This window comes from Cuculus canorus, chromosome 13 (assembly GCF_017976375.1).
Source record: "Cuculus canorus isolate bCucCan1 chromosome 13, bCucCan1.pri, whole genome shotgun sequence".
Classification (NCBI taxonomy): Eukaryota; Metazoa; Chordata; class Aves; order Cuculiformes; family Cuculidae; genus Cuculus; species Cuculus canorus.
Genome location: NC_071413.1, coordinates 17373061 through 17397817, shown reverse-complemented (window position 1 = coordinate 17397817; position 24757 = coordinate 17373061). Strand labels below are relative to the sequence as shown.

The 24757-nt window shown below is 43.4% G+C and overlaps 1 protein-coding gene across 1 annotated transcript in view; it reads right to left on the bottom strand.

Moving 5' to 3' along the window:
* Positions 1 to 749: 749 nt before the first annotated feature.
* Positions 750 to 24757, bottom strand: part of ADAMTS18 (ADAM metallopeptidase with thrombospondin type 1 motif 18) — an 83291-nt gene continuing 59283 nt past the window's right edge. The window contains exons 17-23 of the mRNA XM_054079173.1: positions 20318 to 20459; positions 18629 to 18755; positions 12840 to 13044; positions 10140 to 10331; positions 9567 to 9779; positions 8024 to 8171; positions 750 to 2720 (exon numbers count right to left, since the gene is read on the bottom strand). Of these exons, the coding sequence (XP_053935148.1) occupies positions 2605 to 2720; positions 8024 to 8171; positions 9567 to 9779; positions 10140 to 10331; positions 12840 to 13044; positions 18629 to 18755; positions 20318 to 20459 (1143 nt within the window). The 3' untranslated portion in view covers positions 750 to 2604. The remainder of the gene's footprint in view (positions 2721 to 8023; positions 8172 to 9566; positions 9780 to 10139; positions 10332 to 12839; positions 13045 to 18628; positions 18756 to 20317; positions 20460 to 24757) is intronic.

Sequence of the window (24757 nt, the reverse complement as noted above, 5' to 3'; positions counted from 1 at the left end):
GCCTTTGGTGAGAGAAGCGCTAGGTCAGTTTTGTCCGGCACAAACGGGGGCAACTTTTAGCTTTTGTGTCGGTCTGTAAATAAAACCATGAGGTTTTGTCCGTTTTGCCTTTTTGTGCCTGAAATGGGCACAGTCCAAGCCAGCTGCTTCAAGGGCACGGCAAGCATTCGAATGAGAAGCATCTTCTGCTCTTAAAAGGCAACTGCAATACATTCACTCTGGTGAATAACCAGGCGTGCATTCCTCGCTCGCCAGCATAATGGGACCTTCGAAAGTGGAGAAGTTTCACATGACCTTAGCACGTATGCCTGACTTTGAGTGCCTGAAAGGACTGACCTCCATCCCATTCATCATAACAGCTTGCTAACACTCACATCCACTGTTCGGGTGCTCCTCACCGACATTAACCCCTACAAGACCTGAATGGTAAGGGCGTGGTTAGGCAGAGGTCACCCTCAGCTACGGTGGCCGGATTGCCACTGCCTCAAGGACCAGGCTTTTCTTGAGGGCAGCTTTTGTCACCACCCCTCCACAGCTCTGGCTGAAGTTGGGAGTCACAGATGTCAGCTGGCCACGTAGCAGCAGCAAATGGGATCATATTTTACTTGGAGGTACTGTGGGACAACCAACACAAATGCAAATGAATGCATGCACTGCTTATATTACTTGATATTTACTTATAACTTCCATATTTTATTCATGAATTTTACAATTCCAAATATAGTGAAACAGTTAGAGTACTTTATTACAAAGCTTATAAAATAATTAAATATTACACTTATATTTTTTGCCTTTTTTTTTTACACCATAATTCATCCTTTGTGACACTACCATTTTCTTTCCTCAGTTGTCACTTAAGGAAGTAAGCGAAGAAATATAAAGGAAAAGCTATGCATTAATAAATTAATTATTTTACATCAAATAATAAAAAGGACACACATAAAAAAAAACAAAAAAAAAAAACCCTTGTAGTTTTCCTAGAAAAAAGATTATCATTACACAATGTCCAATATCAAGGCAGAGCGGTGTAGGTTGAGATATGTTTCCAATCATCATTTCTTAAAGTATCAGAGAATACATGTTTTTAATTTAAATTGTTGCAAAGGGAACTGCTAATTTTCAGTGACCACTGTCTGGCATTAGTGCTGAGCTGGCTAATCCTGCACTGAAACGATACTTTAAAAAAACAGTACAACTGAGCTACATTCATCAAACGATGCTGTGGGGTTGGGTGGAATGAGATAAATTATGTCCCTCGTGGGCACTCCCCACATAATTACAGGAGAACCCAGCTCCGTCTCGGCACGGGTTTGGCAAATCAGTTGGGTATTTTTTCCAATGCAGAAACTCTTTAAATCGTGCCATTTGATCTGTAGTGTCACCAAACATCTTGATGCTGATGATGACAAATATTGTTAGGTTTACATCTCTTGTGTTTGCTGGTGGATTCTGAACTACCTAAAAGCACTAGGAGGTATAAAAATAGAATTGGCTTTTATTTGGTTAGAGTAAATCATCCATTTCACTTCGTAATTTTTTTTTTTTTATATATAACCTGTGTGAATGTGAGCTATTTTGAGAAGTTTAGCATGAATTAATGGCCTGTAATAGTCTTGTTATTTCCCTTGGGTAACAGATGAGAGGTCTGAGATTAAAAGGAAGACATTCTTCAGTATCTTGGCATTCAAACAACTTAGCTTCTGAAAAATACTACTTTAAAATAGCAAGTTTAAATTTTAAAATTACATATCTAATGAGCTTAGAAAATTGAAAACATAACCATTGAGCTCAATAAATCTGAGTTCCTTGAGTTAGTTGAAATATGAAATTCTATTTTACTTGTAACACAGCAATAGTAAAAGTCCAAACATTCTAGCGCTGAATATTTCTAGGAATACATTTCAAGTTACTAGTTAACCACCTCTGAGTTTCTACACAAAGCAGAAAATGAATTCTTCAAAACAATAAACACGTTAGCATGATGCGAGACTTGCTTTTCCAGCAGCAAGTGTAATAGAGAAGCACCATATATCTTTGTAGTGCACCATTTACTTCGTGCAGTCACACACGTGACGCTACGCTCTCCAGACGACAGCCGTTGGAGTGGCTTTCTGTGACAGTGGCAGCAAACAGCTTCCTTACCCTCAGATGAGAGTAGCATGAAAAACGAGGAACGGAGACATCTCTGACAGCGCACTCCATCCTACTGCCCAGCTGTAACCTTCCTCCTCGAGCTCCCAGCCTCTTTCGCTTTGCATTCGGGTAAATTGGCCAGAAAAGCCTTCCTTGCCTTGATGTCCTTCTCATCACAGGACAGTGCAAAATGACACTTGTAAAGGAAGAAGAAATGCCCCTCGAGTCCCAGTGTTCAAGTGATCCATAGTACCCTGTACTGTAGTGAGGTCAGCAAAGAAGGAAATGAAAAGAACCATTCCTTTTTCAGCATACATCCAACAATTACTGTACCTCAGACATTCCCTTAGAAAAACATCTCTTCCACCGCTGGTTTCTGTGGTACCATGTATTGCCTTAAAGCAAAGTTAATTCCAGTATGAACTGGAGAAGAGAATCCTGTCCCCAAAGGCTTCAGATAACCCACTGCTATCAGTTCTTCTTTGTGCATGATTTGCAGCACTGCTTGCCATAAAATTTGTGGTTACAGACCCCATGCTGGGGTACCAGATGACACCAAGTGAAGAAATCCACACAAGAAGGATCATCTGAAAGAGAGAAATCCAAGCAATAAGGTCAGGCAATGGTTCCGCACACTCATATGCATTTGAGAATATAAAAACCATGAAAGGTGACTCAATTCAAAGAAGAGGAATCGTGAACAAGTGTTTGTTTTAAAAAATACACATTTCTTTGTTACTTAGTTAAGAGGTGTTTAATCTGTTAGATCAATTTTGTTAATTCAACAGAGATAGAGCTTACATTATAGGAGGTCCAAAGGCTAGAGGAATTAAACCGATTTGGAGCATACTTTGGACTTAGGTAAAACAGGAGGCAATTCCATTGTAGTGGATTAAAAAAGTCATCTGTGTTTCCATCTCTGAATACAAATGCTGCTCTAAAGCCAAGGACTTGTACAAATGAGCCTGTTCCATGCCTGATGCCAACTTCCTGGTGCCATCGACACCACACAGAGTTTACCTGTCCCTGAAAGCAGCGTCAGCTTTGAGTGGATGAGTACGTACATGCACGGAGCTCTGACTGCATGGACACTGCTCTGTGCACAGAGTACTCTGCTGTGTGTTCACGCTCTGACACTTTCTAGGGACTTATGTGCTAAAAGCACATGGAGGATGGGGAGGTGATTAACGGCAGCCAGCATGGCTTCACCAGGGGCAAGTTCTGTCTGACCAACTTAGTGGCTTTCTATGATGGAGTAATCACAGCAGTGGACACGGGTAAACCAGCAGGTGTGATCTGTCTCAACTTCTGTAAAGCCTTTGACACAGTCCCCCATAACATCCTTCTGTCTAAATTGGAGAGATATGGATTTGATGGGTGGACAGTTCAGTGGATAAGAAACTGGTTGGATGGTCATAGTCAGAGAGTAGTGGTCAATGGCTCAAAGTCCAGACAGAGATCAGTGACAAGTGGTGTCCCATGAGCGTCTGTACTGGGACCGGTGCTGTTTAATATCTTTATCAATGATATTGACAGTGAAATTAAGGGCACCTTCAGCAAGTTTGCAGATGACACCAAGCTGAGTGGTGTAGTTGCCATGGTGGAAGGATGGGATGTCATCCAGAGGGACCTGGACAGACTGGAGAAGTGGGGCTGTGAGAACCTCATGAGGTTCAACAAGGCCAAGTGTAAGGTCCTACACCTGGGTGAGGGCAATCCACGATTTCAGTACACAATGGGGGATGATGAGATTGACAGCTGCCCTGCAGAGAAAGACCTGGGGTGCTGGTCAATGAGAAGCTTGACATGGGCAGGCAGTGTGCACTTGCAGCCCAGAAGTCCAAAGGAAGCATGGCCAGCAGGGCGAGGGAGGAGATTCTGCCCCTTTATTCCTCTCTTGTGAGACCTCATCTGCAGAATTGTGTCCAGTTCTGGAATCCTCAGCATAAGAAGGAGATGGAGCTGTTGGAATGGGTCCAGAGGAGGCTACAACGATGATCAGAGGGCTGGAGCACCTTCCCTACGAGGACAGGCTGAGAGAGTTGGGCTTGTTCAGCCTGGAGAAGAGAAGAGAAGGCTCCGAGGAGACTTTATAACGGCCTTCCAGTACCTGAAGGGCCTATAAGAAAGCTGGAGAGGGGCTGTTCACAAAGGCTTGTAGTGATAGGACAAGGGGGAACGGGTATAAACTGGAGAGGGGCAGATTTAGACTGGACACAAGGAAGAATTTCTTCACCATGAGGGTGGTGAGGCCCTGGCAGAGGTTGCCCAGGGAAGCTGTGGCTGTCCCACCCCTGGAGGTGTTCCAGGCCAGGATGGATGGGCCTTGGGCAGCCTGAGCCAGTGGGAGGTGTCCCTGCCCATGGCAGCGGGGTTGGAACTGGATGATCTTTAAGGTCCCTTCCAACCCAAACTATTCTATGATTCTGTGATTTCTCTCCGTTTGACAATGAAAGGAACCTAAGAAACTTCTCCTCTTAGACACTTTAGTTGGGCGCATGAATCATGCTTTTAGGACCATTCCATATTGATGAAATCTTAATTAACTGCAGTAGGAAAAGAGACAGGCTGACAGTGGTCAGTTCTGAGCAGCCCAGCTTTTAACTACAAATGCACCATATTTTTTTTGAAAACATTTCCTAGCTGCTCCTTTCGGCAGTTCTGCACTGGATGCTTTATGTTTCTTTCAAAGAGCAGAGTGATGATTCATACAGATGATTTATAAAGAAATCCACCACATCTGAGAGAGCAGCGAGACATCTAAATGAGGATTAGCAAAATTTATAGCTAAACTGAAATCTCCTGTGAGCATGGGAAAAGATTCCATTCACCTCTCAGAACTACTGTTTACATGGTCAATAAAAGGAATTTACAAGGAGACAGAGAAGAAAAACTCAGCCACTGTTGTCTGCATTCTCAGATCAGCTAAGCCGAGTCACGGGAGATAAAGGGCTCCTCACAGAGCACAGACACCTTCTTCATATTCTTGGGCCAGGAGCCCTCTCCATCTCTCTACAGGAATTTCTTCTGATTAATCACCACTTTGCTTTTTCTGATCCCTTTTTATATGATGCAAAGGTGATTTTGTGTACTCTTACCACACTCAAATTTATTTGACGAATTAGAGAATAATTTAATAATAGTATTTTTAAATAAAAATATGCCATTTATTCCTCAGTTTTTAAATCCATAAACCTGTCTGAAAATGTTAATGTTATGTAAAGAAAATGCTGTCCTTGAACACAGTTGTTCAGGAATTAGGAAGCTCAGTATCAAACAGCAGCCTTTCTGCTCCTTTCACTGCTCTAGAACCTCCAGGACCCTCTAGGGACCCCCAGGACCCCTCTGCAGGACCTCTTTAGGGACTACCAGGACCCCTCTAGGACTCCAAGGATCCATTTAGGGACCTCTAGGACCTCCAAGACCCCTCTAGGGACACGCAGAACCCTTCTAGTTAGCCCCAAGACCCCTCTAGGGACGCCCAGGACCCCTCTAGGGACGCCCAGGATCCCTCTAGGGACGCCCAGGACCCCTCTAGGGATGCCCAGGACCCCTTCAGGGACCTCCAGGATCCCTCTAGGACACCCAGGATCCATTTAGGAATCCCCAGGACACCTTTAGAGCCCCAAGGACCCCTCTAGGCAATTCAGGACCCCTCTAGGACCACCAGGACCCAAGGACACCTGTAGGACTCCCAAGACCCCTCTAGGGACCCCTAGACCTCACTAGGACACCCAGAACCCTTTAAGGACCCTCAGAAATGTTCTAGAATCCCCAAGACCCTTCTTCTGACACCCAGGAACCCTCTACGGATGCCAAGGACCCCTCTAGGAACCACCAGAAACCCTCTAGACACAGCCCCCCTCCCCAGGATCCCTCTAAAAACTCCCAGGTCCCTTCTAGGACCCCAGCACTGCCTTTCTCTTCTTAATGGGTGGCAGCAAGGATGAACCCGGATGCTCAGCTTTCCTGTCACCTCACCTGCTGTCCCTCTGACAGAACGTGCTGCTGGGAGGACCCAAAGCAACAGATGGAAAGCACACACACAGCACAAAGTGAGGAACGCTGTTCTGATGAGGCCAGGGAGAAGCTCTGCTGCCATGGAAGAGTGACTTTTCAAAAGTTACGAATTGCTGTTTCAAAACAATGCAGGAGCAACTGAGGAAGCAACGTCACTAAAGCTTCATGCCCCTTCTGCTGATTAGAGTGCAGTGCTGACACTACAGAGGTATAGCCGAAAACTGTGCTCTTGGGACCTAATCCAAAGAGCACTGGAATGAACACAAAGAGTCCCACAGACTTCGATGGATGTGGATCGGGCTGGCAGTTCTTTATTGCTATTTCTCCAAGTATTTATATGTTGTTTAACTTTACATTCCTTTTAAGCAGTTGAATTTACTGGGAGTTACGGTGACCGTAACTGCATCTAACAGGGACAGGAATGACCCAGTTTGCCTAGGGAAGTTTGCAAACTCTCCCTGAAACTTTAATGTCTTGACTGTGATCACTGAGGTGGAGCTGCATGGCTGATAATAGAGACTGATGTGCTTCCCTGTGATTCCAGCGCAGCTGGTTCCCTCGCCTTTTGCTGGGTTAGACAGAAAGTGAGAGAGCAGCAAAGAGATAATTGATCTCTAGAGCCTGACAACTCGGTTCTAACAAAGGGGAAAGGGTTGTTGCAGATGTGGGGAGAGAGAGAAACAGGCCAAGGCCAAAATTAAGAACAGACATGACTCCGGACATGAAATATAGCACAGGAAGGCAGGGGTGAAAGCAAAGGGCTTGCTGTATCGTGACAGAAGAAGATGTAATACAGAAACTCCAAAGTACAGCAGAACTTTAATTTGAAATGTTAAGAACATTCCCTCGTTAAAAAAGCAGCACTATTTACTTCTCCCTTTTAGAACCATTTCATCTAGAGATTCTTGTTTGGATTTAGGTCCCCGTTTGATACCCAGCCTGCCTTGTGCTGATGCAGTGGAGTCGGCAGCTACGCTGTGGCTGAGGGTTTCTGCACACAGTGAGTGCCAGGCATCGCGCAGACGAGAGGGGCGGTTGTCTCCTGCCAATTTACAGGCTGTGGAGCCAGAGCTTGACCTTTGCTCCCAGCTCCATCACCACTTTCTCTTGCAGTCAGTCTAGGTTTTATAGAGGTTACTTTCGGCTCCCAGTTTTAAAATGGTAACAAGACAGTTCACACACACTATTTTGAAAGTTAGTGTTTAAAGTGCTTTAGCATACCTAGATACCCAGTGTTAGATGGGACAATCCTGGGCCTCCAGGAGCTTTTTTCACACAGTTAAAAAGGAGTCACAAACCGTAATCAGCTTGTAGGCAGACTTATGGGATGGGGCTAATGCACTCAGTGGTGGTTCTGAGAGAATTCCTCTCTCATCATTCCAAGTTACAGAAAACCCCTTGCTCCTCTAAATCTGCACAAACACGCTGGAGAGGTGGAGGGTGATGCAGTAGGCATAAAAGTGCGGACAAAGCTTCATTTCATGTTCCCTGACTGCATGTCATACACCCATCAAGAGCAGTAAGAGAAGAAGGATGTTCTAGACAAAGCTGCTTTGGACTCCCAAGGCATGGGTGCAATGTGAAGCCTGGGCAGGCTTGAAAAGACTGATACTTCTTATTTAACATACCCCTGTTTTAAGGTTTCCCGTGTCAGTTATACACTCAAGTCTGCTTTATGAGGGTTCACTGCGAGAAGAGAGATGCTGTACTATCAGAGAGTAACTGTACAGCTGGAAAGGCTGGGAAAAAATAATTTCTGAGAGAACGTGCCAAATACTAATCTTCAGTGGGTGTAACTGGAAAAGGTGACTTTTGCTGGATAGAGTTCTAAGCAACCACCCCTGGTGCAGCATGGGGAGCTGAGTTTTACCTCTTTTCACAGGGAGAGGGCAGAAGTTAGTATTGCAGGCTCTCAGGACTGCTGGTTTCTGATGGGGCAAGCACCCAGAAGCTGGTCTTCCTTGGCGCAGGCACTGTACGCTCCGTGTTTGCACTCCCCCTCCACATGTTACTGTGCACTGTAAAAGTAAAAGCATCTTTCATTATAGAGGCTCTCTGGGAGCCCATGAAAGGCAAAGGAATAACTTTTCAACTCTGGATGAGATTTTTAGAAAGAGGTCAGGATCAGATGTGTTGCTGTTCAGTAAACTCCATCAGGATCAGCTTTTCAAAGGTGCGTACATCTGTTCTCCCTTCCCAAAGTTCAATTGTTTAAGTACTCAGCTGAAAATGTGGTTCCTTAGGCACCGAGAAACACTGAACATTTTAGAAGGCTGTTCCTGATTGTCTGCACTCATTTCTTTTGAACTCTGAGCCCCTGAGCCCAATCCTGTCTGAATAGAGATAAAACTCCCACTGGAACCACAGCTATGGCAGTGTATGGAGAAAACCTCTATGCTTTTGCAGGAAGATCTATGAAGTATTTTTAAATTAATAAGCTTTTTACTTGTATGTGTTTCATGAAAAGTTGTCTTTAAGATAAATATGATATTTTCATCTGATTACAATTGTCAGGCATACATCGGTTCATGTAAATGTTATTAAATGAGTGTGTGTCTCACTGATACGTGAATCATAAAGTACATAAATTCCAGAAGTACAGAAGCTTGGTTGCAAGAATGTAGAAACAAATACAGGCTGATCCTGTGATTAATCATAGTATTTAGGGAATTCCAGGCAATCTGAGCAGATGCTCAAATACATTGTGCATACAGACATGTAACAGTTCAACTACAGTGCAGTTCAAAGAAGACTGAGAAGAAAGTGATGGGAAATGAGCATGGAATGTGGTGCCTTTCAAGCATGAATAATATTTTTAGGTGACATTCTTCAGTTTCAGGACGAAGAACAAGTTGCACCAGAGTACACGATGGATGTAGACCAGCTGCATCACGTTTCAGTGGCTGAGTGGTGCAACCTTCTTTAGGGGGCTACGTGCAGGAGACACCTGTGGACTGTTAGTACTGGAGGTATCTCTTCCATACAACTGGACATTTGACTACTACACAATGTAAGACTGGAGCTGGCTAGGTATCTTGGACTCGCACTGTCTTATCACAGTTGTGTGGCCTCCAGCACTTCACACCTGCTGTGTGTTTGTGCCACTCCAGCTAGTGTCCATCCTGTGGCACAGGATACCATGTTTTTTCTGGGTTTGGTGCTCTCCAAGCCCAGCAGTGCAACCTTACCTTCTGATTATGGCGTGTGCACTGACCAAGAGCCAGCAGTCACATTGCACTTGGTTTGGGGTTTAATGCTGTGCAGTGAAAAGCACTAAGGGATGCTACTTGAGCTGCTGTGAAGAGAAACTCTCTCCTTCATAAACTCCATAAAAGCCAAGACATGAAACGGAGCTGGAGACAGTGTGCTGGCCAGGCCTCGGGGAGAGAGGTGAGAAAGTTTCCCATTCCTACCTGCTGCCAGGGTGAGGAATACCAGCCAGACACCATGTTATACAACGTTTGTGATGGACAGGCTCCCTTGTTACAAGCTTCTTCCAGGTTGGCGTTTGGTTTCTTGATGTTTCTACATCTTCTCTGAGGAAAGGTGATCAGTTTCCCATGGATGCTTTTCTCACCACATTTTAGTTCTCGCTTTTGTACGCCTGGGCCACAGGAGGCTGAGCACTGCAATGGCAATGGCACACCTTTGAAATACACGTTCAGATAAAGGAGAATGTGCTGTGTGCAAAAGACCCCGAATTACGTGAAAAGCCTTCAATAACTAAACCCACAAAGAACACGTTCCATAACGTGTAAACTGAAATACGAATCCAGTCAGAGAAAGTCCTGAAAAAGAAAGACATCGGGGTACGTCTGACTACATCTGGACGTAAAGAACTATGTTTTTATAGCGGCTCGCCTACAACACCTGATTTTCAAATGATAGCTCAGCTTTCCTTCCCTCGTGTGGTTTGTGTGTCCCTGAGTCAGTGCTTCCAAGAGCAGCAAAGGACGGCAGCGAGCCAAGTAAGCGCACCACGTTACCTCACTCCAAGAAGAAATCACCCACTGGAGTCGGTCATTTTTGGGGCAGCGTCCTAGCACGCAGGTCTGCTGGGATTCAGGTTTATGGTCTCTGCTGCACATGCTTTCAGGCAAGATTTTAACGTTTGGAGAACCAGTACTTTTGCAGTAGACATCCCGTTTCTTAACACCTCTCCCACAAGTCTTGGAGCACTGTGATGGAAAGAAAGAATCATTTGAACGAGAGGAAATGAAAATTGGCATTATTTGTATTTTATAGCAGAGCATAGAAGCCATGGCTGATGTGCTGTTTAGCTGCCATGGTAAATAAGTAATAGTAACATCCATATCACATCTAAAACATTGTGCTAAGCACTTTCTTAATGTAGACTATGAACTCTTACAGCCCCCGTGCAGATAAGTAATGTCTGTCTTCCACAGATCAGGAAAGTTGGACTTGTGAGCAAAAGGCATTTTTCCCTGGACAGCACAGTGAAGGCTGGTCTTAACCTCCCATCTCAAAATCTCCCACGGCAAGATGTTCTCAGCTATTTGTTATCTTGTCCTCACCTTGGCCTAGAGGGATGACACAGAGGCAGAGAAAACTACCCAGGGAATCTATGCACCAAATGAATCTCACTACAGGATGGAATCTGATACAGACAATGGTAAAGAAATTTGACCTCAGATATTTTAATTGCCAAGATTACCACTGAAGCATAGGACAAGCCACTAGTGAATAAATGTGCATCTCTGACCTATGGTTCAGTCGACCTGTGGTTCTGTAGTTTTCATTGCCTTAGCACACAACAAAATGTGCGAATGAGTCATTTCTGATGAAATGAAGAAATAAATGGCCCTGAAATAATGCCGCCAGCTTTCTACATTGTTGCATCCTCTTCTGATTGTTTTTTTTACTAATAATGAAGGGGCACATTCCACGGCAGAACCCTTTACTATCACTATCAGCAGTAAATCACACTTTTTTAAAGAGCTCACCAAAGCAGAGCTGTACTGAGGGTGCAACACAAATATCTGCGTGTTGAAAAACTGTGGTTTTAATCTTTCCCTCAAACAAATAAAACACTCTTTTCATTAAAATTTCTCCGATTTCTGTAGAGAAATCCTTTGAGCGTGTGATGTAACAGGTTTCAGCTGAATCATAACTTCTTCACTAACTTGTTTAAGAGGCCTATTCACTCCATTACAGCGGGACTCGTGAACTTAATTCTCATAGGCTTATTCAAAAATCCCAACTTGTATTGCACACCTCCCAAGGAGAAGGAAAAGGGATTTTATTAATAGGTATTCATTTATTTGATTGATTGATTGATTGGTTGTTTGGTTTAGAGGAAAGAAAGTTTGAAAGTATGAATGTTTGAAGACTTCGTTTTTCCTCTTTAAGTGCTTAAAGACTTAAGGCTTAAGCCTTCCAGTGCTTAAAGGGCGCCTACAGGAAAGCTGGGGAGGTGCTCGATCAGGAAGTGCAGGGATAGGATGAGGGGAATAGTTTTAAGCTGAAAAAGGGATGGAGATGAGATCTTAGGAAGAAATGTTTTCCTGTGAGGGTGGGGAGGCCCTGGCCCAGGTTGCCCAGAGCAGTGGTGGCTGCCCCATCCCTGGAGGGGTTCCAGGCCAGGTTGGATGGGGCTTGGAGCAACTGGATCCACTGAGAGGTGTCCCTGCCCATGGCATGGAGTTGGAAGTGGGTGGGCTTTGAGGTCTCTTCCAACCCAAAAGAGAGTATCTTTTTCGGTGTTAAAAGTCTGTTATGATGGACTATTGAGTAGTTACTTGTCTGTCATAGTGCATTCCAGAGCACTCGCCTGGAGAGGTGGTCTGTGCTTCCCAGCTGGGAACTCACCTGAATACCTGAAGAGTACCAAGAAGCGTACACAGAAGTAACAGATTTATCAGTAAATTTAAATCTACCTTGAATCTCAATAAATGAAGATTGAAAACTAACAATAACATAGCTCCTTTTGATATATGTGTGCCATCAGCTTTCTCTCAAATCCCAGATTTCCCAGTACATCCTTTATCTTTACATAAGAGTTCATACCTGCAGCAATAGTAGTGAAAGAGCGAAATGAGTTTTGTGTAAGCGTGTGTGTGGGTTTTAGTCTGGCTGGCTCGGTGTCAGGCATTGGTGGGTCTGTGAGGCAGGGTGTGTGCATGTAGGAATCTGCCTGGGGCCCTCTGCCCTCACGGCAATTAGCTGCAGCAGGGCTCTCCTGGCAGCAGAACAGTGACTGCAACAAAGGCGAAGCACAGAAGTGATTAGCGAACCTGTAACTCACAAATTTATCAACCCACAATTCACATTGTGTGCGTGCATTAATATGCAGCTCTAATCCCAAACATCTCTTCGTTCCTTGACTGCCTCTTGTGTCTAAGAAGAGGTAATATTTCTGCGGGAAGTCATCTCCCAGGGGGGTTAATGGCTTTGAAGAATTCATAGAGTCATAAGTTATGAAACCGGAAAAAATTATCCACCTCTTTGTCACACACCCGAAAGGACCTCACACATCCACTTCTGGTGAGCCCTTGTGTTGGAGCACTCAGGAAGGCAAGTTGAAGTGTTTACATGGTATCCTCATGAATAGAGCCACTCACAAAATACTGGTCTTCCCAAAGTCTGCGCGATACTTCCTCTTGAGCAGAGATTTTGGTGATATTTTCATTATACCAGCAGACAAAACTAAGTTTTTCTTAGCTTACCTGAGACCATGCACCAGGGCTCCATTCCGGCGGGCAGTCCTGCCCGTTGCACGTTTGCACTTGTGTTGGAGTGCTGACAGGACACAGGGAATGGGCCACTACCTCCTCTCTCTGGAAAGCCCTTTTCTGGACACACTGAATGAGGCGGCTTTGTTGCCCTCCTCCACAAGACTTGCTGCACGTGCTCCATTCGCCTGTTGACCAGCTTAGAGGAGAAAATGTATGTTAGATACACACGAGTCCAATTATCTTTATAAAATCAATCCCAATGAGCCATTCAACAAACGTGAGCTGTTCTGGGATTCTCTGAGCCTGCCTTCCCAATGTGCCAGGATCTGCTCAAGCAATCACAAAGCCTTACAGATCCACCTTCAAAGCGTGGAACATTTTGCTAGGGATGAAATGCAAGTCACACAACTAGATAAACTAGCACTACCTATTTACAGTTCTCATCTTGCAGAACCAACTTGCCTACAAATCCAAATCCAATTTAAAATCTGGAATTCCATAGAGACTGAGAAGAGACTTTGCCATTGAGGTTGGTGGAATATCTAGAAGATCATAGGGTCTGGCTAACAAACCACCATTTCTTATTAACTATGCTATTAATTGAAAAAAAAATTCTCTCAAAAATAGGAAAAGGAAACCCTTTTCTGTAGAAATGGTAGGATGATCACTTTTGTCACTCTAGCAACTGAAGAGACTTCCAGAGAGACTAACAGACCTGAGGCCAAAGGAAGGAGACAGTTCTGTAACTTGGGAGAGAGTTCTGTTAAGTCGAGGAGGTTTGAGTATTGTAAAGTTCTACCCTCTGTTGTTACATTTTTTCCTTTTTACCTCTCTCAGAAGACAGAGCAGAGGAGGAAGCGTTGCCTCAGCTGATATAAGGGAGAAGCTGTCACAGCACAGAAAGAACGGGGCTGGTTTAGCTGAGCAGGTGCCTCCTGATGCACTTGTAGGTACACCCACACGGGCAACAAACGTTGGCATGACCTGTCCAGTGGAATGGATGGCAAACCTTGCTGGCCTCTAGTGACAACAAAAGAGCTTGCTTGCTGAAACCAGCACTCCTGTCATTAGTACCTTGTGGATTTAAGCGTCCTCAGACTAATACATTTGGCATCTAAATGAAACAGAGCAAATTTAACCTGCAGAAGCTGTTGGACGAAAAGTGTCCCCCAGTCACAAGCAAGCAGTATGGCACTGACGTTACACAAAGTCAGAAGAGTTATTGCCAACTGTTTAGGATAATTTAAGTATGGAAATGCCAATAGCTGTTCAGTGTTTCTGTTATTGCAGCACTCAGTGAGTCCTCAGGCTTTGTGGAACACTTCCAAGTGTACAACCAAGTGTCTTTGTCCTCAAAGGCTTAAATAACAACTGGATAGGAAAAAAAGAAGGGAAGACACAAAGGAAGTTCTGAATGCCTAAATGATTACTCAAGTGGACAACTCTGATTCAAAGACCCAGCACTGAATTTAAACTAAAGATCTGAAAATAGCAATTTCACAAGTTTTTAATAATTTATGCCACAGAAAATGTTCTCCTCTCAAATCCAGCTGCCTGGACAAAACTGTTTCCATGGTTTCTCCCAGCTTCAGCCCTGTGACCACTGCAATAGCTGCTTACAGACAGTTTGAAAGACAAAAAAACTTTTCTTTCTTCTCTTTTCTTACTGTGAAAGATGAACAGCATCCCAGTTGCTGTCTGTTCACATCTGCCTGAAAACAAAGCTAATTTTAATGCAGAAAAAATGTATAAAAAGCCTATTTTGGAAAAAATCCTTTGGGAATAGAAGAAATCCCAAGTCTCAGTCTAGTAACTTCGGTAACTGCCAAAAGCGGTGGGAAATACAAAAAGCAATAATTTAAGGACAAAGAAATATTAATGTGAAAAGTCAGTAGTTATGTAATTCCAGAACACGTCACAAGTTTCCTTTTTATCTGATTTATAGATATTTGGACTATTGCAATACAGAATGCAGAGGAAAAGTTATAGTTCTAATCCATTCTACAGCTTCATTAGTTTGCCTTGATGTTTTCTGACAACGGTGATTGGTAGAGCAACCAAAAGTGTTCATTGTGAGAATTTACACTCCATAACTGCCCAGAAAGTTCCCCTCTTAGAATCACAGAATCACAGAATGGTTTCGGTTGGCAGGGACCTCCAAGTCCACCCAGTCCCACCCCCTGCCATGGGCAGGGACACCTCTCAGTGGATCCGGTTGCTCCAAGCCCCATCCAACCTGGCCTTGAACACCTCCAGGGATGGGGCAGCCACCACTGCTCTGGGCAACCTGGGCCAGGGCCTCCCCACCCTCACAGGAAAACATTTCTCCCTAAGATCTCATCTCAATCTCCCCTCTTTCAGGTGAAAAACATTCCCCTTCGTCCTATCCCTGCACTCCCCTCCCCAGCTTTCCTGGAGACCCTTTCAGTACTGGAAGAGCTGCTATAGGGCAATAAACCTACTCTAACGTCCTTTAGTAAACTGCCATTTTCCAAGATCATCTGGGCTGCAATCCAAGAGTATCTTTCATTAGCTCCAATAACTAAATAATTATGACCAGATTTGGCAGCTCTGAAATCCAACAACAACAGCGTGCAGTCCTGATGCCGCCCTGTGCTCTTGCTGTTGGGATAGTAGTTTGTCCCTACTCAGACTAATAAGTCTTTGTTCTTATGCAGTCATTATTCCTCACTGACCTTGCTAAGACTGGAGCCTCTTTTATGTCACAAAACTGATGCTTGTATCTCATCTGTTATTCACGTCCTTTCCTTGCCTTTTATGCCTGCCGTATTTGGTTTTCCTTTATTTGCTGGCTATTAAGCAGTATTTGTTTCCTCCACAGTATTTATTAATACTACATTTTTTGATGTTGGCAGTCTCGGTTTTATTGGAAATACTACATGCCGTGACTTTCTGGGCAGATGCCTCGGCAGAGATATTCTGGCATAGTTTCACTCAGCTGATGGCAATCTGTTCATTTAAGACATGGTCCTACATGTAGATCCTCCATACATTATTATCCCCTAAGGATTTTAAACATAATTAATTAGCAAGTTGAATTGTTTTTCCCTAAAGGTAGCTTGGGGCTTTATGGTTTTTCTTTTTGTACTCTTATTAGGGTTCAAGTCAAAAACTGTGATTTAAAGTACTAAACCTAAGAATATCAGAGCACATTGCACTGCGAGTCAAAATGGATATTCAGCATTTACAGCGATGGGCATATTGGTGGATGTTCAAAGAATAGAATCATAGAAAGGTCTGGGTTAGAAGGGACCTCAAAGCCCATCTAGTTCCACCCCCTGCCATGGGCAAGGACACCTCCCACTGGACCCGGTTGCTCCAAGCCCCATCCAACCTGTCCTGGAACACCTCCAGGGATGGGGCAGCCACCACTGCTCTGGGCAACCTGGGCCAGGGCCTCCTCACCCTTGTTGTGACGAATTTCTTCCTAATGTCTAATCTAAATTTTCCTCTTTCCAATTTAAAGCCATTATCCTTCGTCCTATCACTACAGGCCTTTGTAAAAAGTCCCTCCCCAACTTTCCTGGAGCCCCTTTCAGTACTGGAAGCTGCTCTAAGATACCCCTGCAGCCTTCTTTTCTCCAGGCTGAACATCCCCCACTCTCTCAGCCTGTCCTCATATGGGAGGTGCTCCAGCCCTTGGATCATCTTCGTGGCCGCCTCTCGACCCATTCCAACAGTTCCATTCCCTTCTTATGTTGGGGATTGCAGTCCTTATGTTGCAAGGATCACCTCCCTCAACCTGGTGGCCACATTGGGATCTCTGGGTAACAGAAATGGGCAATTTTGTGTATGGTCAGTAGAATTGAATGTGAATTTGGTGAAGCTTTATAGCATAGTAACGTCACATCCAAACAAAGGTGAGCATTAACAGCTTAAAGGGACTCCTGGGAACATCACAGACACTACGGTTCTGTGTACATGTACTGAGTTCACTGGATAAAAATACTGCTGGCAGCAGATAAGTCGCATAGGAACAGATCGTGTTTGGCTGCAACGATGACTACAATTGGTATTGAGAAAATCATGTGGCTAAACGCAGTCTGAAGAAACTGCTGAAGCAGGAACACGGGGCTCTCATGTCAGACACTACAATTATTTAAACCTTATCTGTGTTATTTTGTGGTCATGGTGTGTAATTTGCCATTTGGATTCTGTGCACTCTCCTGTAATCTTTAGATTTGGCAGGAAATTCGAGACTATTACTGGCTGATTTTTTCATATGTTCAACATATTGCAACCTATGGATTTTTAACTAAAAACAAAGCCACTCCAGAACATCTACATCTTTTTTGCTTTGGCCCATCATCCTCTTTGGGACCAAGGGAGATGGGGAATGATTCCTATTAAACTTCACTAAATGTGTTCTTTTATGAGGTATGGCAGCAGGCAGAGCCAATGGCTTTTACAACCCATTGCTTTTACCACCACAGAGTGAAACCAGCAGATGACACCTGGTCTAGAGCTTTCCTCCATCTCCTCTGACTTCTGCTGCCTGTGCACTTCAACATATTGAATCACAGAATTGTAGAATCATGGAATGCTTTGGGTTTAAAGGGAACTTAAAGCCCATCCAGTTCCACCCCCTGCCATGGGCAGGGACACCTCCCACTGGATCAGGGGCTCCAAGCCCCATCCAACCTGGCCTTGAACACCTCCAGGGATGGGGCAGCCACCACTGCTCTGGGACACCTGGGCCAAGGCCTCCCCGCCCTCACAGGAAAACATTTCTTCCTAAGTTCTCATCTAAATCTCCTCTCTTTCAGCTGAAAACTGTTCCCTCTCATGCTATCCCTGCACTGCTGAAACACTTAATATTTCCAAAATATCACTTTAGAAAAGCTCCTGTTCTGGAAGTCAAAATGCTGCGTCCAACATAGTACAGCTTTTCTGGTATAAAGTTAAAACAACACTAAGGTTGCCAAGTCAGGAATCCAAAAGCAAAAAAAACAGCAGCAGAAGGATGGCCCATGTGTCCTTAAATCCACCAATTCATACTCTAAGGCACATAACGCTGTGTTTAAATACATGAGCACACAACATTTGTTTTCCAAAGGACCCCTACCACAGCTACTATAAATCAGTGTAACTTCTTTGTTTTCAAAGGAGCTCTATTGGTTTAGACCAGCCGGATTCTAAATGCTTATCTATCTGTCAGTGTCTGCCTTTGCACCTCACCTTTCTCGTGCCCACTGGAAAGTAAGCCCGTTCACACAGGCAGTGGCTTTATCTTTGTGCGTACCAGGAGCATTGCTGACCATTTCTTCAGCTTAGATAGTCCTCTCTTGGTATCATAATACTCTGTGGGACTTTTGTCCAAAAATCACTAATTATACTTCACAAGATTCTTTCATCCTAATCTAATGTGTGGAATCCGAGCCTTGGGGCCAAGCTTCCACACAGGGAGTAGCACTTTCCTCAGGAAATGCTCTTATTGATTCAAGGTGAGGAAAGGTGGCAGAAGGGCCCCCTGAGTAACTGAGATTTACTCCGTGTCACATAGCTAACCCCAGCTCGGTGACAGGGCTGCAGGCAACCCTCAGGAGGTCTTGCTCACCAGCATCAGGAATCCCGGCTCCGTTGTTGTGGTTGGGCAGCAGCCTACACCACGGCCCTGCTGAGGAGCAGCAGGCGGATGCTACAGGATAAAAGTGGGTTGTCTAGGAGGCTACACCGTTCTGTGTGCTTATTAGAGAGGACTTTGAGGCAAACGCAGTTGTAAGGCACAGAAAAAAGGTACAATAGTAAGGAGAACTTACTATGCCGGGCAGGGATTAGTACTGCATAGTTTTGTTTCAGTTAAAGGCTTCATTCTTGGGCCACAAAAGGAGGAATTAACTCGTGTACGATGATCTTCTAAGCAGATGGCTTTTGCTGTAATGTGTCCTGTGGAAGTATTAGAAAAAAAATACAGTAAAGCAAACATTTATTCAAAATATAAGAGAAAAAGCAGTAGAGAAGAATTTTAACTAAACAAGTCCAAGCTCATTCTTGGTACAATTCCACTGACTTGAGCTAAATGAAATAGGATTTCATTTGGCAACGTCTTTACCATTAATTTCCTCTCTGTAATACAGGTACTATTGAAGTCAGATGAAACATTTTAGTTATAAACAGCATATTTGCAGAGTCTTCCCCCAGCAAAAATCAGTAGTTCTTCAAATCCTCATTCCCTGCAGAAATCAGCAGTGCTGGCTAAGAGCTCCCCTCACACAGGAACAAACGGCACCAAAACATTCTGCAGCTTTTTCCTGTGTATCTTTACAGACTTGAGAATGCTGCAGGTTCCTCGCCTTCAGCTCTGTCTGGTGCCAGCATTGGGGCAGATGACGGAGAAGACTACAAATGCCATAAGAGATGAAGTGATTTTTTAGATTTATCCTTTAGCTGAGATGTATCATTCACCTCACACGTGCTTTATAGGGCACAGCAAGTCAAATCTGGAAACACAGTTGTTTCCATCATCTTTATATCTATCCACGCTGCAACCTTCATTTGTTTTAAAGGGAAGCAGGAAAAATACAAGTCATCATATTTTATGTCTGCAGTGCTCCTGGTGTAGGTTTCTTACATAAACTGAGATGCTGTGAAGTCTGACCACACACTAGCAAGATATTCCTGAATTTCACTTGGACTTTTCTGCCAACACGGGAGCCTCGCGTGGCATTTCCTTTGTCATCCAGTCCCGCTCTTTGCTATTAAAGACAATTACATCATGAATTCTTATTTATATGACCCCATTCCAATTTAAAGGGCACTACAATTCTAATTCTCTATTCTTTTTGTAGGGCTTCCCACATGCCAGTTTTCTGATTTCATTACATCCCATAATTACTTTCACTGACAGAACATCCAGGACTTAACAAAACAAATAGATGCTCTGCACAAAGCGAACACCTATAGGAACAGGGTAATAAGGAATCTTTAGCTTATATAGAATTGCAGACTTTGCCCTGGCAGTGCTCAGATCTTTGTAACAGCGAGAAGATCGGCATGCAGCTGTCAGTGAAGGTCTCGATAATATTCCAGTCTTCAGTTCTACAGATCAGATAAATTTTAGTCATTGTTTGATATTTTTCCCTGTTTCCAAATCGCAGCAATATCAAAGCACACATTTAATCCCCACACTACTTCAACAGCAAGATATCATATGTATTCGGATTGACCTAAGGAAAAAACACTGAGTCATAGAATCACTAGGTTGGAAAAGACCTCTTAGATCATCGAGTCCAACCATCATAAGGGATTTCATTGAGACTGGGACAAAGGGTTTTTACTACAAAGGAAGTATGGAGGTACTTCAAGAAGTCATCAGATAAAGCAACACATCCCCAGTGTTCAGCGGTGTACCCCCTGGATGTATCGACACACGTCTCCAAAGTTAAAGGCAGCTGAAGTATTTGATTCAAAAACTGCAAGAGAGGATTGGCAATCGGAACATTTCCTACCTCCACCACAAGTAGCTGAGCACTCCGACTGCACCGTCACCCAGGAATAGCTGTGTTTTTTGACAGATGTCTTGTTTTCATGGCTGGTTTTGGAAAATGTGTATTCCCAAGCAATCCCAGGATTTTTGCCTTGTAGTAGGATCTACACAGGGGTGTTTGGAGGGGTTAAAGAAAAAGAGGGGGGAGAGAGAAAAGGATTCTGTCATTCCAAAGGAAGATGAACTAAACATGATACACACCTAATATATGGACACATACCATGTTTGTGACAGGATTGGCAAGAGACCTCGTTTTTTGATAAAATACAAACCATCAAAGTAATTCCTAAACAGCAAAGAGTTTGTTGGGACTAACACCTGCGGGGGGATAACCAAAGAGGGTAGAAGTGCACGGTTCAGCACAACGCTCCTTTAAATCAGAAGGCATTTGACTGGACTGGTGAAGCAGAAATGCCACCAGTAGAAGATCAGTAAGCAAAGTCCAGGATGATCCTTCCACAGTGCCTTCTATGAATGAAGAAGCCTCTTCCCATTAGGCACGCAGGACTGAAAGAAGCCTGAGCAAAGCAGCAATAGAGCTGTGTCAGGACTGGGAACAGAAGTGGGAAGAGATGGCTTCCTTGGGGCTGGAGTCTGAGGAAGACCAGCTTTTCCCTTGTAAAAAACTTGCTTTTCCCTTGTATTTCTATGCGGATTGGTGACGAATATTGTTTGGAGGACCTTCAACTGATATTTTTCTCATCATGATTGAAGCTGATAAAGCTTCAGTCCAGGAGAGGACCCACCCTGGGGTGTCTACAAGGGAAAGAGGATTGGAAAGCCCTTTTATTCATGATTTTAGCATGAGGTATTACAAAATTTATAGAAAGTGTGACTACCAACTATAATAACTTTTGTCAATGAACTCAGGGAGCCTCACTCTCGGGGCTTTATGATTTTAGTGGTGAATTATATTGCAGTTCTCATGTAGGCAACTTTCTAAAATTCACTGTATTTATTTCAAGTCTGAATTATAATCAATGCAAGATGCATGAACGTCTGACGCATACCTAAATTTGGGGATAAATTTCTATACCGCATTTATTTTAGAAACTATTTTTGGCAGCAAAGTGCATTTATTTTTATACTTAATAGCAAAAGTGCAAGAGTTTACAGTTACAGAGCTCTTCTAAGTTTTAATTCTTTACCGGTGTGGATCTGGTCATAGTAAAATAAAGAGCAGGTGCAGTTATACTCAGTACCTAAATACCCTTTCTGATAAGCACTAGCATTTTAAGTACAATTCCAGTCTATGTTAATCATTACCATTCAAAGTATTAATAAAATATCAGTTCACATAATGTCTAACTTGAGTGCTTAATCAATCCATGTAGGTAGAACTCTGTGTAGAGTGGTTTCATAAAATAGCAACAGACCTGCATTTATATCATTTAAGACCAAGAAACATAATAACAGTTTGACATGTAGCCAGGGGTTAGAAAGTATTCTAAAAATGTACCTATGGAAAAGAGAGATTACCCATGACAGTGAAAATTCAGACCAAATTTACATGACCTCCAGCTCAATAATGTTGAACACATGAAGGATCTGGACTGCATACTGTTTACTTTTCTATAAGAAAGAAAAGCAGATGCTGTGTTTTCCATTCTTAGTAGCCAAAGATTTTGTTTCAGTCAATGAACCTGAATAATGATCCAAGCTGAGGATACAGGAACTGGAACTGTAAAAGGCAAGAGACTTCCAAAAGAACTGGAAAGCATTTGCCTTCTCATTGGAAGATTCAGATCAGAAGATCCTCCAAGCCCAGGTAAATTGAAGTATTTCATATGAGAGCTTCCATCTCCCCCATCCAAGCTTAACCGTACCTTAGAATGCCTGTGAGATTATGGAAGAACTAGATCTGGGTGTGATTATGGATCTCTCTAATTTTACTCAATATCCTTGACAGAAACAATATTTCTATACCAGCTTTGAGTCATATATGCATATATCACAACCATCCTACAAGCACAGGATTAAAAGCAAACACTCTGAAGCTACAGAACATTAGAATGGAGACTGCTGCGCAACTTCACTCTGCCCTGCACAGATGCTCTCTGGATCTCTGGATCTCCCACAGTCTTTCCAGAAGGCCTCACAACACACAGTGCTCACTGACAAGCATAATCCAAAGCTTCCGTACTTTACTTTATGCCCATTCATCAATGTCTGGTTGTGTTCCTTATTGCTATGCTCTAATCAAACTGTTATCAGTGTAACTATTTTCAGGACCTTTCATTGTCCCGTGACTATTCATCATTATCTGATATAAACGTTTGATAAGATTTAACAGTCTCTTCAGATGAAGGAAATTGTCTCTTCTATATACTTTTTTATTTTCAGAAAGCTGTCTGACTGCTGAAAGCAAAAGGTCCAACTCTTAAAACAGCTGCTCTACAGTCACTTTGAATCTTGAACCTCAGGCCAATGAGCAATGGAGTTTCTAGGATGCAATAACGTGTTCACTTTACTGTCCTTCTCTTAAGGAAAAAAGGAGATAAATATCTCATGTGTAAAGCCTCAGAAGATGTCCTTGAGAGAAATTGAGCCCTGGAAAACTATTCTTTAATTAAACCAATTCCTTTCCTGGTTCTCCATATAGTCAAGACCTCAAAACGCAAATGTACTTTTACTCATTGGAAGGTCCTGTGAGTCCAAGGTATCAGCACAGATCCCAGCATCTTGGGCAGCCAGAAACAATTTGAAAGAATAGCTTTATTTTATTCTTCTGTTGGAAAAGATCTGGCTAATGCATGAACAGTCAGAACCAGGGTTCCTCTTTCATGGTCCTGTGAGGACACATCTTCTCCCATTTCAGTAGGTGTTCTGCGTTCCTTCAAGTGCCGAGGCTGAAATTCTGTCTGGCTTTTAGTAAGCATGAGTCAAAAGAGGAGGAGGTTTTGTCCACGCCTCAAAACCTTGAGTAAGGGTTAGCCCTCATCCCATTTGATTCTGACAGCTGTTGTTTGGCCACTGACTGGCTCTGTCAGTGGCCAAAAAAGCAGCACAGCTTAAAACTTTTCTAATAAAAATATCTTGATGTATTAGTCTGAACGCTTGTCTTCTGAAAGTGCTCTTGACTTTGTGATAGTGAGAGGCGCGGAACAGAATGAACACATCCTTAACAGCAGAATTCAGAACACGACAGAGGGAGGATGAGAAGATATAAGTGGCAGCCAGTTTTACTCCTGTTAGAGCAATCTTCTCTAGGGGCGTCAACAGAGGTAAGGGAATGAAGAGGAAGTGATCGCGGACAAGTCAGAACAAGGCATGTTCATATCTATCACTTCAGAGAACAACCATACAACGATGCGATAAACTCACGGCCTCCAGCAGAGTGAGTGCCTGTGGCGTGAACCGTGTATGCCAGGCAAGCTGGGCTATACACGTTTGAAGGCCTTGGGCTACCCCCACTCCTCGTGCTTTGGAAAGCAGACACAATTCCAAGAGGCAGTGAACTTCCTCTGCGTTCCCTGGCCAGCAGCCAAAGCCAGAGCCCCTTCCCACCCAGCAGACTGCCAGAGGGAATGTTCCCAGAGCATCACAGTCAATCTTTTTCCTCCTGTATCATCCCAGCTATGTAGGAAAGGGCATAATCAAACTCTGGAAGAGTGTTGGAGAAAACATATAGCAGGATGCAAAACATATACTTTAATGTCCCTGGCACTCAGCTGAAAAATAGCATACATCTAATGTTCAACCAACTTTTCATCAGGAATGCAATACTATTTCAAAGTTGCAATTTTGCCAAAGTAATGAGCATATAAAAAGTCTTCTATCGTATTTTCAAACATTCATTATAAAACCCTTCCTTAACAACCCAATAACTGGAGTCTGCACATACAGCCAAGTTATCAGACATACAAATTTGGAAAGACCTCCAGTGCTCGTCTACTTAACTGGATGCAGTCCAGCATCTCTTCAGCCAACTGGCATTTGCTCCCAAATTTACAGCTGGCAAACAACCTCCTTAAACATTTCCAGTTCCTCAGTAGAACTGTTTAATGTCTACCTTTAACACACCAACCACCTGACTTCAGACACAACACTCAGCAGCTCTGACCGCAGGGCGCAGAGTTGTAAAATTTACAGCTTCTTGAGTTTGAAAACCACAGACTCTACGGCTGGATTCTGCCAGATCTGTTCTGAAGAAAAAGAATCGTGGCTTACGCTTAGGGCACGAAATGTTAAAACAATGGGTAAATTGAATTATTCTGAGTAAAGAACCTTCTGCTTTTGCTGTTAATTTTGATTTCAAAGCTAAACCAATACACATCCTAAACTAGCTGTGCATCTGCTCAATTGTTGGAGATGATTTTTCTCTCCCTGGCTATCCTAAGTTTCCAGTAGAATACTCCATTTTGCAGGCCAAATTTTTAAGGAGCCTATCAACATTGCTTTG